A 19,480-nucleotide genomic window follows, 5' to 3' on the forward strand; every position below is an offset into this window, starting at 1 on the left:
GCAACATTTCTCACTAGAAATTTTTTTTATTAAAGCGTTAAATTGTTCAGCGTTGTGTCTTTATATCATATGTATCATACTGTGCTTGAGTGACAGGGCACAAACCCAAGCCACAATGCAAGGTTCAGAATGAGTCAAAAGGTTTCAGACAGCGTTTGCCTTGTGAGGAGTTAAATCACAAATCTAATTTTTAAGCCAAAATCATCATTTAGGTTAATTAATTAAGCCTCTTACTGGTTATATCCCTTTGTTTTGTCAGCCATGAACCACCCTGTATGTGCCAGATCTTAGTGAAAATAAACCAAGCATTCACTTGTGTTCTGATTTAAATGTACAGTGACAGGTCCCAAGGTCCCATCCCCATAAACATGTAGATATGGATCAAAGATATGCAAACATATGTTCTGTTTTCAAGGACTGAAACGTGGTGAGGAATGGTTTTGTCCAATAATGCTACTAAATCTCGTTTGAGACCAGCTGAGAGAAACAGACAGACAGGGAGGCTGTCTACTCTCATGCACCATCAAATTACTGGATGGACTCAAATTTAGGGAGGCGACCTCTCAATGACACCTGTTTCATTAGCAGGACCTTGTTCAGTAATTGAGCTCTTGGTGGGTAGTTAAATTGGTTTAATCGGGTGCGTTGGGACTTAAAGGGAAGCAGAGACTTGCCAGACTCACACAGGCTTTAACGACCTTTGTTGTTGTGGCTGTGGAGATGTTGCTGCCTCCCTACTGACGGCAGCGGGGAAAGGCAGGGACACTGGGCTGTACTCACTGTGGAAACTCTGGGTTGTAGAGGGTTGGTTGGAGGATCCCGGCTGGAAAGACTGAAATCAATGAAGAAACAACATGAGGGGAGCAGAATTTTGCAGGTGTTCTTGCAACCAAAATTACACAGGAATATCACAACTGGCAAGAACTGACAGTCTCAATTAAAGGAAAATGGAAAACACAGATGTCTTAAAGCTGGATGTTAATTTAAAATAACAAACCTTGTACTGCTTAACTACTAGTTAACTAACTTGACATTTCGTTAACTAACTTATGTCTTCAGGTCTTTAAAGAATTCCACAGTTAGTTTTATAGAGGTCTGTACACCTGCTGATGATCAGTTCATCAAGGACTGATCATCAGCAGCACCTGCCGCAGCTCAATTAATGATTTTTTTTTTGCTAAAAGTGTTTATCTGACTGTGATATTTTTTTAGACAGAGAATTAGTAGAGAGGGTGCTAACATCTATCTTCATGTTCTGTGCTTCAGCCCATTAAAGTATCTACCACAATACATTGAAATACCGAGCCCATAGCTTTGTTAGAGTAGGTTTACATAGAAGGAACTGTGTAGGAGTTTACTCACAGAACTCAAACTGTCAGGTCTCTAAAGTTTTTGGTGACTTGAGAATGAAATGTTTCTTGGAAATGGTATGTCATTCTGTCAGTGTAAGAGGTAAACAGGGGTGACCATGCAACCGAAGAAGATAATAATGAGAAAATAAATCTATCAGACTGGTATCAAAGGTAGTTGGTTGGCCAAAATCAATATTTGGGTCTGTTGTAAAGGAGTAGATGTGGACAGAAAAACTAGAAAACAGCAAACAAACATGACCCAATCAGAGGAGCACAAGTCTTGTGTACAAGCAGAAAATGCTCTGACAGCAAGTCAAGGATGCTCTCCAGGACACAGGCAAACAAGTTTCTCTGTTAACAAATCAGGAGGATTCTTCACCAGAAAGGTTAGATCATCACACCCTATAAGAATCCACAAACTTTTATGAACTGATCGAACAAAAATAAACCTCAATCAAAGTGATGGAAAGAGGAAAGTGTGAACAAAAAGGGGGACAGCTCATGACCCAGAGCACCATCCAATCTGTCAAACAGGGTGCTGCTTCTGTTACAGCTCAGGCATGTGTGGCTGCCAGTGGAGGTGAAAGACTGGCATTTATTGATGATTTCAACAGCAACAGAAAGCAGAGTTTTGGGGAGTGCTCACTGCAATCAGACCACCAAATCCAGATGATTGACAATGTTTAATGTATCTGCTTATCATTGGGTCAGACAGCAAGTGAGCAGGAAGGAGGACACATGTATTAGGTAGCAAGTTAACAGCTTCCCCTTAAAGTTGATGCTACAAGCAGGGAAATGAGCAGCAGACAAGTTTGTGCAAAAAGTTGTGATGGCTAAATGATTGAGCATCTTTAAATGGGGGGGGTTGGTCTTGGTGAGGTGTATCTGGTGTATATAGTCTGCAGTGGTCAGTACCATCAAAGTGGTCCAACACAAGTAAAAAAAAAGGTAATGGATGACTAAGCCACACTTATGCAGGTGATGAGTGGTCTGATCCAACAGATACAATGATGAAAATACTTCCTGCTGGTTCTGATAGAGAGGTTTGTTGTATATGGAGCTATATAGTCTCAGACTAGTCAGGGTGTCCATGCCGACCCATGTCCACTGCTGAAAATGCCTTTAATGGGCATCAGAATGTTACGTAAGCATTGTCCACCCTCTCATCAGTTCTCTGTTGGCCTCATTTAGCAAAATAGTGCTCACTGTTACAAAGGAACAATAGTTCATGGTCCAGGGTGTTGACCCAGTCCAATCGAGCATCTGTGGAATGTTCTCTGTGACTTGGTCTGATCCATAGAGGCCCCACCTGCCAACTTCTAGGACTTAAAAGGATCTGCTGCTAACAGCTTGTCTTATAGGTGTTATGTATTATGTCTGATTAGATATTAAACTTGTGTCATATGTGGACCAGGTGTGCAAAAGGGCCTAAGTGGGCCTGAACACTAGGCACTAGTTAAAGAACACAAAGCACAGGTGGATCTAATAAACGCAGAGCGGTGATCATGAAAGGGTTGAAAGAGGACAGTAAAAACGATGACAGAATGACAAGGACTCTAATGTAAGCATTTAAAGCATCAGAAGTAAGAACAGAGACCAAAATAAACCAGGATTCATTTGTGAGGCAAAAATAAATAGTTTAAAATTACAAACACACACTCTGTATATAAGACAAATTGCTCTGTAAATAAATAGCAGTCTTGGCATTTTTTGAATATTAATGTGACTCTGCTTCAGCTTCAGAATAGGACAAATCATTATTCTTTAGAAGAATACGCATAAACTTTTCAAATAGCTAAACAGAGGTAATGGCCCAAATTGGGCACATATAAAAGTAGTGGTGGAATGTAATGTATTTGTACCTAAGTACTTAAGTACATTTTTCATATCTATTCTTTACCTAAGTAAAGATGATAGATCATACTGTAGATATCTACTCCTTTACACTTTGCAGCTATTATCTGTACTTTCTACTCCACTACATTTCTACAATGTTTGTAGTTACTTGTTACATTTGATGAACACAGTTTTGCTCAAATGTTGCCTCGATCTACACAAAAATATGGATTGTCTTGCTCTCTGTGAAGTTCGAACCAATCAGGTGGCTCTATCAGCTCCAATGACAGCAGTGTTGGTGTTAGACTGTCTCTGGCCTCCTGTTGATGTAGCACTTAAGTATATATTTTGCTGGGCAATTGTACTTTTACTTAAGTATTTTAGCAAGTAAAGCATGCTAAAAGTCCATTTTTAAACCCTTTGGTACAAATCTAAAATGTAGATAATTAAATGGTCCTGATATGGTTACAATATTGTAAATCGTGTCTTCAAAAAAAAAACAACTGACTCTTTATCATCCTTTCAGTAAGAGAAGAAAAAGTAACTTTTAATTAAACTGCTGTTTTTGTCTTGTAACACGACCTGATCCTTCACATAAAATAAAGCCAAAGAGATGAAGGTACCTTTTAAGTGGAGAAGCGTAATTTGATTCGAGAGGAATCGAGTATCGAAATGAATGAAACAGCAGGAGAGGAAGAGCTGAGAGCCGAAGTAGCTGGATTCAGTGAGAGAAATTGTCTGCTTTAGAATGAATCAGTGGGCCTTGATGGCTGTTTGTCTGACTCCTCCCGTCCTCCAGCATCAGCTTGTGAGCACACCATTGATTTTTCTGCGAGAGATTTAATCCAGCAGGCAGGCCGACACCGACAGCGAGCTGATCCTGAGAGAGGATGGGGAGGAGAGGGGGGACGATGCAAGGCTAGATTTGTTAAAAGTCGGGAAGGTGTTACTGCTTGTTTTTCCTCCAGGGGGGCATTAAGTATGTGAGGTGGAGATGGAAGCAGCAAGTGAGCGATGAGAGAGAATCTGATATGAGGAGGTGGACGCTTCTTTTTCTTCTGGCGGCCATCGTGTTTGACTTGTCGGTAGCAGACGGCAACATGGTGTAATTGTGTGTAACTAATGCCGGCTGCGTGTTGTGGCACAGAATAGAAATGAAGGAAGGCCCGTGTGTGGAAACATGACAGAAAGAACAAAAACATCAGCATGCACGATGAAGAGTCACGCACTCACCCATTTGGTTCTTGTTAGGGAGGTAGTAGGCATTAAGGGCCTGAGGGGGGAGAAGCCACCTGAGGAGAAAAACAGAGGGTTTTAAAGATGGGATCCCTCACACTCAAAACACACCAAAGTCCTGAACAGAATCCCAAACCCTGCCATCGAAATCTCTCTAAAGCCCCCTCCCCCCCGGTCAGAAATATTCAGTGTGTGGTCCCATAACTGAAGTCCCTCTCTGCATATGAAAACACGGACAGTTCCTTTATGGTAATCCACTTAAAGCCAGTACGATCGATTAGCACAAAATCCACCCAAATGACTGAAAGTGTGAGATGCCCTTGTTCTAGGAGTGAAAGACTGATGGCTCTGTGTGGACTGAGAGGAGACAGAAGAGGAGGAGGAGGACTGTTTCTTTCTTTATTTCATGGCGACAGGACAGAGTGAGTGATGGAAGGTTCACTTTTTTGGTGATAAAGAGGGAGTGTGTGATTTAACTCTTCAGGGCGTTGAGTGTGGGCTAATGATACAGTTGTTTGGAGCACCTTGGAATACTAATGTGACTGTAATGTGTGCGAGAGGCTCTCAATCCAGGCGCACAGGGTTGTATTTTAGAAAAACGAAGCGCATGTCCCACAGCACTTTTCGGCTGCCTGGCTGGTATAGATAAGTAAATCAAATGGATTTTCAGCAGCTGTGTATGTCGATTTAGTATCTGTTGGTTTAATTTAGAGGCGCATCAACAAATATGTCAAACTAAAAAGGGATTCACGGGGACACATGTTAGGCATGTCAGACATATTAGGGAGGCTCACAGGAGGTGCGTGGTGTGAGCCTCAGCTGCGTGGAACACAGATTTATTAAACCTTTTTAATTGCCCCCGCTGCACGTCAGCGAGCTGAGAGTGTAGCTGCGAGGAGACGGGACACTCACGCTGTCTTGTCCACTTCTTCATGGATTTTCTTGACGGAGAGCTTGATGTTGAACTTGATGCTGTTGAGGATGTTCTTGAAGTAGGTCTTCTCATCCACATCAAACTACAAGTCAGAGACATGAGTGTGAAGAAGCATTAAAGGAAGAGTTTCACATATTTTTGGGAGTGCCTGTTACATATTACATGTCTTTCCCTCAGGCTTGATCAAGAGTGATGCCTAAATTCTGAGATGAGTTGTATACTATTACTACTATTATATTGACATGTAGTTCAGTCGTTTGTGGTACTTTCTGGGTGCTGGTTCCATTGCAAAATTGCAGCAGCAACCCTTTAGTAATGGATTTCACTGTTCAAGATGTTTCCAGCTTTGTAGTAGATTTCTTTTTTTTTTACATTACATTACAAAACATTGTGTTTTACATCTGCATCTGCCAAAGGGCTGTCAACATATGAGCAGGCATAATGTATATCCACAACAAGAGAGACTCTCTGTGATTAGCTTGAAATACAGTTGGCCAGTGTCTTCACTTGAGACTATAACATTGTGCTTTCGCTTGCTATGTTTTCTCAAACTGACTCTTTCTTTCTTATTAAAACATTTTTCAGTCCAACACGCGAAATACATTAATTAAACCATTCCACAGAGACTAGACTGACACTTTGTATAGAACAGAATTATGATAATGGTCCAGGCATGCGTGTGATTCCAGTTTATGTCATTTATTTTTTTGTCAACCAGGAGCAGTTACCAAAACAAATCCAGAATCCATTTGTTTTTAAAAGATTTGCAGTCACATGAAAAGGGGAGTAGCATTAGGTCCAGGTGCTCCAACATGCTGATTATCAATTCATTAAGGCCACTTGAAGCAGCACCTGGCTGCTACTTCCCCTCTTAATTGGAATCAGAAAGGGTGGGCTGATTTATTCTTTCCACACACGGCTCCTCTATTTTGGTTGTTATTTGTGTTCAATAAATAATGACAAAGTGTATGTCCTGTGTTGTTGTTTATCTGAGGTTGTATTTGACCCATTTGAAACCTGGACCAGATGATTATCATTAGCCTGGTATGCCAGACAGTTGAATCTGGGTACTTAGTATATAGCATTATTTTTACTATGACTGTTATTTTTGATTGTTTGTACTGTCTCTACAATGGCTGTGCTGTTTTTCCATAGAGGTGCAGGACTACTGCAGTGAAAAATGAGCCCACAGTGACTAAGAATGTGACAGAAACTGCATATGTTGTGTGTTTACACTAAAACAAAAACTCAAAATGTAACAGCTTTGTATTTGAAGTCCAGATGTAAGTCTGTGTAGTTTTCATCTTCTCACCTAACAATAGGCACAGAAGTACAAAAGTGTATTTCCCAAAATGTCCCAAAGTGTTCATTCAGTTGGTGTTTGGGGATGTGTGTGGGGGTGAATACAGCTACTATGTCGGCTTCTAATTAGCTGTGAGGTTGTAAACAGTGGTAATCTGTGATGATTGGGACACATCTTATTGCTGCTGTGGTGCCTGACACCTGACATTAAAATGCACTTTCAGTGCTTTATTATTCACAGATTGAAAAGAGGTTTTGTTCACTTGCCAACTAAATTTAATGTAACACGCTTTTATAACATCCCCATCCTTTAAAGTGACAGTAAACACATCATCTCTCCTGCCTGCTCTTTTTTTCTTGTTTAGTCTCAGAGGGCCAGATGAGCTTCTGTCAGACTGTAACAAAAACACACATCTGTATCGAGCGCTGTTTAAAAATGATGGCAGCAGACGAAAAATACATTTGGCACAGAACAGAAGTGCACTTCCACCCACCCTTGTGTCTGTGCACTTTTAATCTACCACAGTACAAATGACAATTTAAATATCAAATTCAATTAAATGGACTATTTGTAATTTTGGGAATTGCGCTAGATTGTTGAGATGTGCCTACAAATATGAAGCTGTTATGAGGAGGTGTTAGGTTATCAATTCACTGAATATTTTGTTATTTTAGTCAGTACAAAAATCAAGTTATTGTTATCATTACTATAATTTTATTATTAAATTAATAAATTAACTGGTAGATAATTATTACCTTTAGACAGGCGTACCATTTCATCCTGCTTTGGGACTTTATTCTAAGCTAAGTTAAGCTAAAGGTTTACTGTGGCAGTCCCAAAATGTTATTACTTAAAGATTGCTCAAAAACCGGCAGTGCATCTCATTAATCATTCAGTCATTATATTTAATGTTGCCATGCGTTCTGCATCAGCACTCCAGTTTTATGTGGTTTCTAGTCAGATTTAGCATTTAACAGAACATTCTGCTATTGCTATTCAAAACACATCCAGTACTTAAACGTCAAAATAGGTCAGTTGACATAAGCTGTATCTAAATCCTTGGAAGGTCACAGTAACAGATGTTAATGAGATGGTCTGTAGAGGATTTCCTGTTTAGACGATTTCCCTTTTCTGACACACTGCCCCTGTCACTTAGCGACCTTGAGTTGCCATAGAAGTTCAGTTTATTGAGTCAGCTGAAAATTGGATCCAGTAATTTCATGGAGAATCCACCTGTTGCCATCTTTGGTACTACAGAAACAAAGGATGCATTTAAAGCAGCCTGTAAAATGGGAAAGCCCTGTTGCACTGTTGTGACACGATGGGGCCTTAAAGGGACAGGGCCTTTGTCCTTTGTTTTCACATAGCCCAGATATCACTTTAATTTAGGGCTAGGAAAAGATCACATTCACCTTCATCATTGATTTGACAAAGCTTTTACATGCACTTAGTCATATGACCACAAGGGGGCACTGGTTAATTTCAATACAGTATTCCGATTAGCACCTAATGTAGGCTAACACCGAACGCAAGATAACAAAGAGAAAATATGGGAATTGGAGTGTGTGAAATGTGGGTGCTTTTGTGTCTAAGGATGAATGCGCAGTGTAGAGCAACATCAGAGGCCCATGACTCACCCCATATTCTTGATCAATGAGTTCAGGTTTGAGCAGGAAGTCAGGATATCCTGTCATCACCATCATGTGCTTCAGCTGAGTGAGGAGGAGAAGAAGACATGATGATGGAGAACAAACAAAGCAAACCTGTCCAACGCCACCCAGCATCCAATAACACATACATACAGTACATCCTGGGTTTTTGGACCCATGCAGGAGCCATCTGAGTACACACACATGCATCAGCTAATCAAGCAAACCCGATGTAATAGGATTACAGGGAAGCTCTTTATATTCAGCATGGCCCTCTAAAAGGATTATAACTTCTGATTGTAAAAGTATTAGAAGGCATATCTTGCAGTGCAGACCCTAAATCAGCACCGCAGAGAGATCTGGATTAGGCGATGCTCACTTCTCAATGTCAAGCCCTTGATGTATTCTGTCAAACACTTCTATCTAAACAAGCAATCAATCAAACTACTGGAAAGAAAAGAAAGCAAGCAAAGAAATAATTAAACTCTATTCAAGTACTAATTGGATCTGGCAGGAAGTGATGTTTGCAGTTCTGCTCGAACCTTTGCCCTGGCAGCATCCTTGGTGGCTTCATCCATCCAGTCCAGCTCCTGTAGCCGGATGTCCAGGGAGTGCTTTATGTCCTCTACCAGCTCCTGTACCTGGATGGAGATCATAGCATGCTGGAATAAGTTTTAAAGGCATTTAAGGAACTATTATTTTTTTTGGTTTTTAGTCTACTGTGACTATCCAGCTGGTAATCAGAATACTTAGTCCAACAACCATTGTGTTTTGTGTTCTAACAAATCTCATGAGATTCCAGCTGCCTCACATGGTCAGTGTTTTTTTCCTTTCTTATCAAACTAGCTAATCCGGACTGAGTGCAACCATGTACGAAACAACATATGAGTCCTAAAGCTTGGTCTACCATTAGAGCCTATAAATGTGGCTTTCCATTCACCTTTGCTCCTATTTCAAAGCAGATTCTGATGTCTCACAGTTCAACCATTACTGGATTTCTCACAGCTCTCCAGCTGAAGTTAACAGAAATAGGCCATCATACATGTAAGCCACATTGACCCTTGTCTTGAATATTGTTATCCACTCTTCAAATAACTTTTAAGAAAGTAACTACCATGAGCAAAAAAATGCTACTCCTCAAAGACACAGGGACATATTGTGTCCTTCAGATGTCTCTACATCAGTGAAGTTTTTTCCCTCTCTGTCTCCTGTCTCTTAGCTCCAGCTCCTGAGACTCATTAATTCCTGTTCGTGCTGAGGTAAGCAGCATCAGTGAGTCATTCAAGGCTGCACACATCGCTGTAGGCTTCAGGTCCGGTATCACTCAGTTTGATAATGAGGTCTCCAACCTGTGAGGACAGGCCAAAATAGTGCAGTCGACATGAAATGATCAGCATGGTCACAGGTGATGCCCACAAATGCAGTAACCTTGCTGAGGGCTTCCTCTCCTACCAGCACAGGATATAAGGAGCACAGATTCCGCTGATGTTTTTATATAATGTGGACTAGTAACAGCTCATCTGAAGAGATATCCTGTAGTCTTTATCATAGAAATCCATTGGCTTAAAACATTAATGAAATCTACACTTATTAGAACTTAAATAGAAACTTTAGGAGCTTTGAAACATCCTTTTCAATTATGATACAATGTCATTCACACCCAGAACCTATCCAGTGGTGCCATGCTTCATAGTTCTGAGCTTTAGCAGGCATTTAAAAGTTAGAAAGATGAGGTGGGTGGACAGTGAGAGTATAAGAAGTGGGAGATGATGAAGGGCTTACAGGGAGAGCATGAGGTTACAGAGGTTAGAAATCCCATTGGGAACTATATCCCCATGTCCTAGAATGGACATGAGACCGAGGTAAGAATATATATGGTGGAGGATTAAGGTGAAAGTGAAGGAGACCAGAGGGCAGAAGGTGGGGATTAGTTGTGGCGGACCTAGGCAGAGAGCAAAATAGAAACAAAACATAGTGAATGAGAGGTGGAGGCTTCACAGAAAGTTCTGACTGGTGCAGGTGTGATCTCCAGATCCCTGTTAAAGGATCAATCAAAGTCATCTAACCATATAAAAAACAATGAAACAATGTTTACCACAGTTCTGTGGTTCACATGTAGAAATGTATTTAAAGGCCGATGTTGGAGTTGCCTTCGCCTTCAGTCACATTTGTCCCAGTTTAAATATTTTTTTCCAATGGGAATTGCAGATGAATTGCATATTAGTAGGTGTTTTATGTATTGCAGGAAGACAATTAATACCCAGTGGGAAGAGGGAAAAGCTTAGTGTGTGTTAGCATAGGGAAGCTCATTGAATATTGTAAAGGGGGCTTTCTTTGCCACACATGGTGAAAAGAAAGTTTGGTGGTTTTATGTATGAGGACATAATAAAACATCATCTGGTCCTGAGCTGGTTTAAAATGAGGTAAATATACGTCATTATTTATTGAACATGCAGCCATGCATTAAAAAAACTCAGTCCACCCCAAGATTCAACAGCTTGTAGAAGCACCTATAGCAGCAATAATGTTTGACTTTAGCAGTCTGTCACATTCTTATGGAGCACTCTCAGCTGCCTCAGTTTATTGAGGTTTGTGGGAATTTGTTGATGCTCAGATGGACAGATTTTTTATCTTTTTTGAAATGGCTGTAGAATCTTCCAGATTGAAGTGTGGCAAAAATTATTCCCCATTATCATTGCTGATGTCTTTCCTCTTTGCGATTGTGTTAGCACACACCCGAATGCTCCAGAGCAGCCAACTGCCAAAACCTGTGCTTCCACAGAGACACTCACAATTTCTGATAATCATTAGCAGCACCTGGTTGCTGCTTTCTCTCTTAATTTCTATGAAAGCAGTAGGGGTGGACACATGGTTTCTTTATTGACATGGTATCATGTGTTGTTGTTCAGCTGAGTTTGTATTTTCCTTATGTTAATGTTAGGGTAGTAGTCAGGTCTTAAATCTGGCACTATTCAATTTTAGCTGTGCAAAACTTTCATTTATATGCAAATAACTTTTCAATCATCACTCGACCGCCCTCCCCAACCATCCAACCATCCACCCGTATCCAAACCTTGGCTTTGCTCTGTGAGGAGAAGTGCTGCTGGACGAACAGGGCTCCCAGGGCCATGCCAAAGTGTTTGTTGGCCTGTGTGAGGCAGAGTCTGCCGAGCTCCAGCTGCTGCTCTGTTCCATCAATCTCCCGAGAAAACTCATGAATGGTGCTGCGGAAGGCAGTGGACAGGTGCTCACTTAGCGCCGCCACGATGCGCCAAAGCATGTAGTTATGGAGAACTCTATAGAACACAGTGAAAACAGATACGTAGACAGGTTATTTAGTTATTAATCTTTCCTTGATCTTTTTCTATTGAAAATTGTATTCAAGCACCCAAAAAAACTTTAGCTGATCTTTAACTACTAACCAAGGAAAAACAGTAGTGGTTACATTTGTTACACTAGTGTTTATGGAGCTGTGGTCATGTGAATGGAGCCTGTTTTTGTATGCGGATGTGAGGATGTGTTGCTGTTGGTCATGGCAGATGAAGAAATTGCACTTATTTCCATACATAATAATCTAATTGTGATATTTTTTAGTGTTAGTTGTGTAGTATTCCTTTATATATGCTCCCCCAGCACAGTTTTGTTCCCTTTGTTACTGAGAGTGACTGTTATCGAGTCCCATCTGTCCCAAAGTGCTGTTTTTCCATCTGGCCTCTAAGTCCCGTAAGAGTCAGAAAAGTCAGCAAGAAAACAGAGTGAGACAGTGATCGAGAGCGAACAGTGAGGAGTCAAGAGGGCCCAGCCGTTAAAGAACAGCTCCCTCCAATCCAGGCTGACTCGCAGCAGAGGGGTGAGGAAAGTGTCGAGCAGGAAGAAAGAAAATGGATCATTCATTTATGTATTCATGCTGCGTCTTCTCCCCCAGACGACGGAGCGCTGGTGTGTCCTCGTGCCCCCACTGGGTGCGCACATCTAATCTGCCCTGCGGGGACAAATGCCCCCTTCTCCTACTGTGCGGCTCCATGCAAACCTCGAGGCATGTTGTTGTTGTTGTTGTTGTTTCCCCCGCTTTTTAAAATAATTTTCCTGATGCATGAGAGATATTAAATCAAAAGCGCCTTGGCAACAGCACCCCGAAGGTCCCACAACAAGGCATATGTGAAGTGAATTTAATTGACGGGAAAAAGGCAGAGGAAGGCGGGAGGTGGAGGGAGGGAGGCTAAACAAATGAATGAGACACTCAGGTGGTATCAGCTAATTAACATGTATTACAGGTGAAGCTGTTTCGCTTCATTAGCCCGGCTTTGTTGTCACTTATTTGCTGCACATTATTTGCTTGCTGTCATGCTTGGGCAGGTGTATGTTTATATTTTAAGTACGTGCCTGTGAGTGTGTGTCAGTGAAGTGCAGCTGTACACATGTGGAAGTCGTCTATAAGATAATGGTTCAAAGGAAGACAGCATGGGAGGGATGGAGCTGTGTTTCACTTGAGGCTTCTTTAAAGAAAAGTAATGACAGTAATCTGTCATAGTACGTGAAGATGATCCACATGCTGCGGAGCTGCGTTTTTACTGAAAGCCAGACGCACAAAGCCAATTATTTTTATGTTACTTTTTACAACCAAGTTGTGCATAAATTTTCACAACCATATAAAATCATAGTTAGTTATTTGAAGACAAGAGCTGGTCATTGAAACATTAACATAGCCTACATCTTGGACTAATAATGATGTCTTGTCCCCTGCTGAGAGGTTAGCAAAATGAAATGATTGGGAAGCTAACTCCCAATAATCCAAAGATATGTACATTTTGTTCCATTGCAGTCAAAGAATAATATCATTTAAAATCTATCATATATATATATATATATATATATATATATATATATATATATATATATATATATATATATATATATATATATAAATATATATATATACGTAATAAACACAAACTCCATTACAGTGAGTGAAAAACCATGGGAAAATCATGGTCACAGATTTGAGCCTTAAATCACTTCAGGATGTGAACCTACAGCTGGATGGAGGTATGATTTTCAACCATGTGACATGAATAAGAACAGACGGGTCAGAGTCAATGCAGCTTTCAGCCTATATGCATGTGACCAATGCACATTGACACAGATGACATGGAATATAACACCAACATACCAAATAACGTGTTAACAAAATGTTGCTCTAGTTTCTGCAGCAAACTTACATTTACTCATCTACAGAATGTAAAAAAAGTTAATATTTCCAGGCCTCTGAAATGAACATAAACTGATGAATAAAATTTCCAAAAAATTACCATGAAAAAAAAAAAAAACACCCCACGTGTGGTCGTATGTGTGCAGTAATGGAGTCAAAGCAGAGCTGAATGAAAGCAGTATTTGTGAGAATACAGATCAGTCGGTGGGTCTTAATCACTGGAGGACTGAGTGAAGGCTCATTAGCTGAATGGATTTTAATGGGGCTAGTTAGAGAGATGAAAAGACACTGTCTCCTTGCACTGCATCAACACATTACCGCAGGTAATGACCCTGTAGGTAATGGAGGAGGGAAGGCCGCCTCTATTCCAAACTTCAGTGCAGGTAGCCTGTAATTTCAGACTGACACTTTGGAGAAATGTCAGGACTTGGGGCACTTAAGTGTTAAATGATGAAATGAAAGAATGATCAGATGTTTCAGACCGCAGGCCCAAACACCACACAGAAAGGAAATCACATACATTTATACTTTTTTTAGAGGAAACTTTTATCCAAAGCACCTTATACTGGCTTGACAGCACATATTTTCTGCTATGGATGCCCTGCTGGGAATCAAACCTCCACTGCTGAAAGCTACAGAGCCATGAAATCCACTGTTTGGTGAAGCACTTCATCTGAAAAATGCTTTACAGCTACATCGAGTGTATATTTTCAAAGGAGATGGACACAGCAGGATGTGCACCCTCCACTGTAGCTGGTTCACTTCTCTAAATTACTTTTGTGGGCTGAAACTTACCTAAATACGAAAATGTCCTGCTCACATTCTAATTGCACAGCACACACACACACTGGATTCTTGCGTGCACACACCCTTGAGAGTGATGGATGAACGGAAAGAGCAGACGGAGAGAGAGTAGAGGGGGGGAGCGGTGGCCAGGGAGGAGTGTGTGAGAGAGACGCTGGTGTTGTCATTATGCTTTCCCCTTCATTGGAGGCCTGCTCATCTGGCTAATGGGATTGGCTGCAGGATTGGGGACCACATGCAAGCACACACACTGGAGAGAGAAAGAATAAGAAAAGAAAGATGGAGGATGCAGAGACATAGAGGTGCTCTTGTCAGAACACTTGTATGACGGGAATGCCATCAATATGAGAACATATGGAGAGAAGGAGGAGTAAAGGGAAAGACTTGGTCAATAGATGCCCCTAAAGATGGAGGGCTTGCAAAATAGATAAAGAGAGAGAGAGAGAGAGAGAAAAAGATTGAATTGTCAATAGTGACCTGCAATTTGAATGAAGAGGAGACAATGGTAGGATGTAAACTGACAGGAGGAACAAGAGAAAGAAAGAAAGTGATGAAGGAAGGGACTTGAAAATGAAAGAAACACGAGTAACAGAAGTAAGAGAGCAAGACCATTCATTCATTTCTAACTGACCGTGCAGTCATCCTGAAGCAGAAAAATGGAGACGGATGGAGCTCCTGTCTGCATCACCTTTTCACCCCTCAGAGTGCATCGCCTTCACTTTAACAAGGACCCAAACTTCCCTCGCTTGTTCTGCCCCCAATGTCAGCACACACCATCCTCGACTGTGTCTCCTGTGTGTGTGTCTGTTGTCCATTGGTGGCCTTGAGAGGAACAGAATCTCTTCTCCTCTCCCTCTGCTCCACCTCACAATCATACAATGGACCAACACCTCTGCCATGAACCCCCGACTCCTGCTGCACGGAGCCAAACAAAGGCCCTCTGTGTGGAACACTGTATTTTATATGCAGGAGTTTGTATTTGACTATTCGGTGCTTTTTGCATGCTGGACTTTGTATGGTAGCTTTCCTTGAAACGCAATTAGTGTTTGTAGTATATTATTTTGGTTCTGGCATGGTGTGGTGTTCACCACTGTTTTTTTTCTTAACCAGCCAAAATTGCCAAAATTCAGACACCCAGACCTCCCTGTCTCCTGTAGCTTTCTCCTAGGGGATCCACAGCCACTCCCAGGCCAGCTGGCAGATGTAATCCCTCCAGCAGGTCCCCTAAACAGTCCTGAGACTTCCACCCAGATGGCAGAGCCTGGTGTACCTCTAAAGGGGGAGGTGCTTCTTTATTAATAGCCCAAACATGTGGTGCTACAACTAGAATTTATTTTCCAGTCTTAGAGAATAAGCAAGCCACCCTGTGTTCACAGGTAAGGGCAGAGATGTAAGCCGATTAATTAAGTGCTTCTCATTATGGCTAAGCTCCCTCTTTATCACTATGGCATGGCACCGAACGGTGCCTGCATCACTGCAGCAGCCTATTCCAGCCACCCATCGGTCATGGCAAAGAGACTCCATGAGAAGAGACACATTGTCCTCCTTTACCTGGAGGGAGCATGCTATCATTAACTAGATGAGAACCATGGCCTCAGTTTTGAAGGTGCTGATCCTCATTCCAGCTCTATCTGTTCAGTGGGACCACTTCAACGGTGTCAGGAGGACAAAAGCATCTGAGAAAGGCAGTAATATGATCTCCCCATCACATTCCTGTAGGCTTTCTACAGATGATGTGCCAACTAAATATATGACAAGGCTGTGTTATAGAAAAGCAAAAAGTTAATTATCTAAACTATGTACAGGACTCTATATATGTGGTTTAAATGAGCCGGGCTTGTGGTTTAGAGGGTTGAGTTGCAGATATAACTGTAGGTTGCTATATGATTAGATGATACACACATTTTCATTTTCCTGTGACACGGGCATCATAATTTCATACCACACCCTATAAGAACAGCTGCACAGGTTCAAATGTGTTACTACCTGATATCTGTGTGTGCCATTTGAACAGAGATGGTGCTGGTGAATAGAAGGCAGGACTGGAGAGACCCCTTAATGTGAGGAAATGAGCTTTCTAAACCAAGTAATTGTAAGCTAACCCTCAGGACATGGGATAGTTATAGTCCTTCATTTGTGCCTGTGTGTGTGTGAACTAGTAATGCTAACCTTTGTTTAAAGGCATAAAATAAACTTCCCTGGAGACAGAAACTGGAGATGGAGTGGAGGTAGGAGGAAGATGGAGAATGTGAAAAAGAAACAAGAAAAGAGGACAGGAGAAGAATGAGAAGTGAGGGAGGCAGAGGTGGAAAACAAAACAATGGACGAGGTGCAGATGGAGAGAAGGGAGAGGTGTCTGGAGATTGAAACGGGGCTGAGGGAAAGACTATCAGGCAAACTTTAGAAAGAGAGGAGGGAAAGAAGAGGGCAGATGGAGAGAGCTGGGGGAGCAGGGGAGTGGACAGTAATGAATTTGGTGAAGGGAGGATGAGAGGGAAAGAAAAACAATGAGTCAGAAGGTTCCAGACAGACAGGGGCGAGAGCAGGTTCAACATGTTACCCCTGTTAAAATAAATAATAAGCCAAACTAATGAAGTAATAGAGAAAAAGATGTGTTTTCTTGGCACATAAAGATCTATTTACTTGTCAGGACGTGTTTGTAGTGACTCTGTGAGGATGTTCTCAGCAGCACTGAAGGGAGCTTTGTAAAGGAAATAAACCTGATGGACTTTAGACCTGAGATGGGGAGCCAGCATGACGAAGAGCTTTGTGTCTCATTTACCCATTAACACACAGTTGCACAACAGCGGTTGCTGCTGCTGACATTTCCAGGTTTTAGAAATGACAACTGTGTATGTAACATTCGGCTATCTGTAGTTCTGTCTACAGTATTGTATGAGGCGTTACCATGGAAGCTGAAGGTGGCAGAGAGAGATATGACAGTTTGGTCTCAAAAAACATGAGTAATGTTGTGAAAGAGTCACAGAAGTTATGATGACTAAACCTAACTCAGTATTATTAACACTTAAATTTAACAACATAGATTTGAAGTACAGACCTAACCAAGCAAAAAACTAAATTACAAATTGTCCTCTTTTTATTGTCAACTGCTATCTCAGCTTCCTACTTCACAAGTCCATGGATTCCTGAAGTGAAATCAACTGTTTTTGATAGCGTAGCATTGTATAGCAAGCTTGAAAGCAACTACCATAAAAAAGGGAGGTATTATGGCCAAAACAGCCACCAAGGAACTTAAATTAGATCCTGCTTCCTTATAGCCAAGCTCCAAACATAGTATAAACGTCACAATAAGTTCCCAACTTGTTAAAAAAGTCAATACTATGAGTGTAACTCAACATCATGTATCTTATTCTTTCAGCAGTTTTTTTTTTCTTGTATTTGTCATGATCAATTTCTCATAAGCTTGACAGAGTAGCTGACCACCACTCTGTCATTCTAACCAGTCCTATACTGCATTTTACGAGTTGGAAGTATGTGCAGCTCAGCACTGAAGCTCATACCTGCCAATCTTTATGGCTGACCGAGTGAACGGGTGATAAAAGGCAGAAAAGGCAGAAAACACAGAATGTCAGGCAGACACTGGTGAAGGGAACAAAAGACAAGGGAGGCTGGATGATTGAAACATTGTAGAATCTATTACTAAAGCCTTCGGGGGATTGGGGTGTGTGTGTGTGTGTGGGGGGGGGGGGGTGATGGAGCTGAAAGGGAAGACTGATAAACAACAAGAGACGGAGCATCAAACCTGGCTGGCTCCTGCAGCACGAGGACAAGTGAACCTGGGCTAATGGATGTGAAAGTGGCCATGGTTACCTCACTTTTACAAAGGGGATTACAAATCCCTTAATGATGCGGCGTGTCCTCAGTGCGCATGCATGCGACGGTGTGATTAAAAACTACATTTAACAAAGTAGGGAGAGCAGCAGTAAAGCAGTTAAAAAGAAACCAGGAAGAGGGTTTTTTTGAAGGCACAGCTGTGGAAGAGATGTTTACACTGATGGGAGCTGGGCTACATCACTGCAACAACAGCTCATCCTTTGTTGTGCTGATAAAAGTAAGCAGTGGAAAACACTAAAGAGTTTTGGTGGGAAGAATAAAAATGTCCATGGAAAAGGAAAAAAAAAACAGGCCATTCAAGCAGAGGCTTCTTTGTAGGAACTTGCCTCTTCTCATATAATTGTGCTGCACTGATCCAGCAGTGTAAAAAGTGACATCTCAATAAGATATTTTTCTAAGCCTCCAGGCAGAGTCACATCTGGACCTGAATCTGGATCTGAAGGTTTGTGGTCTTTCTTTGTACTTTGGATTTACATACTGTTTTACTTCAGTTTCAGCTGCAATTATGGCTCCAATGTGACAAAAATAAAAGTTACATTTCATTGATTGTTAATGTTACAAAATGTATTGTAACAATTGATCGGTGCAGTGCTTAGCACTGCTGCCTCAGAGAGTTCCGAGTTTGAATCTGGCTGTGCGCTGTGTGGGTTTGCTCCTCATGCTTATCCAGCATTTGAAATATGTGCATGTTTAGGTTCATTGGGGACTCTAGAACTGGCTGTAGGTGTGAGTGTAACTGATTGTTTGTCTCTCTCTTTGTGATAAACTGGCAACATGTTGAGGGTGTACCCCGCCTCTCACCCTTTGACAGCTGTGACCCTGTCATACAGGACAAGGAGGGTTCAAGGAGGATTACATGTAATGTAATTAGAATACATAATATGAGTAACATTATTCCTAAAGAGATGGTAATTAGAATACAGTTACATTGTTGAAATCAGTGGATTACACTTAACATGTTTTTTTCACTCTGCTGGATAAAGCAATTCACATAAAAATCATTGTCTTCTTACAACAAATATTCTTGTTTACAGCAGATGTCTGACTTTTTCCTGATCACTTGTCTCATTGTGTGGTTATTTACATGTGCATGATGGTGAATAGTCCCTGAAGTGAGAGCTCTTACCGTCAATAGAATATCTTTGATCAAAGCTAAAGTTTTTGGGCCATATCAGCAAACTGGACAGAAAGCTGTGGGTGACGGACTGATGGGGGTCAGAGTCTGAGGATGAGGATGGAGAGTGAAGGTGTCGGGTTGCCTCAGTCATGATGCTGGTACACTGTTAGCTTCACTTGAATAAG

The 19,480-nt window shown here is 41.4% G+C and overlaps 2 protein-coding genes across 7 annotated transcripts in view; one reads left to right on the forward strand and one right to left on the reverse strand.

Moving 5' to 3' along the window:
* The window catches only part of ccdc150 (coiled-coil domain containing 150), a 64,823-nt gene that overhangs the window by 18,053 nt on the left and 27,290 nt on the right, over positions 1 to 19,480 (forward strand). The gene's annotated exons all lie outside the window — the stretch shown is intronic.
* Positions 1 to 19,480, reverse strand: part of ecel1 (endothelin converting enzyme-like 1) — a 38,970-nt gene that overhangs the window by 6,887 nt on the left and 12,603 nt on the right. The window contains exons 7-12 of the mRNA XM_028420300.1: positions 11,384 to 11,606; positions 8,853 to 8,951; positions 8,299 to 8,373; positions 5,337 to 5,440; positions 4,422 to 4,480; positions 781 to 832 (exon numbers count right to left, since the gene is read on the reverse strand). Coding sequence (XP_028276101.1) covers positions 781 to 832; positions 4,422 to 4,480; positions 5,337 to 5,440; positions 8,299 to 8,373; positions 8,853 to 8,951; positions 11,384 to 11,606 — 612 coding nt within the window. The remainder of the gene's footprint in view (positions 1 to 780; positions 833 to 4,421; positions 4,481 to 5,336; positions 5,441 to 8,298; positions 8,374 to 8,852; positions 8,952 to 11,383; positions 11,607 to 19,480) is intronic.

Source organism: Parambassis ranga, chromosome 13 (genome assembly GCF_900634625.1).
Source record: "Parambassis ranga chromosome 13, fParRan2.1, whole genome shotgun sequence".
NCBI lineage: Eukaryota > Metazoa > Chordata > Actinopteri > Ambassidae > Parambassis > Parambassis ranga.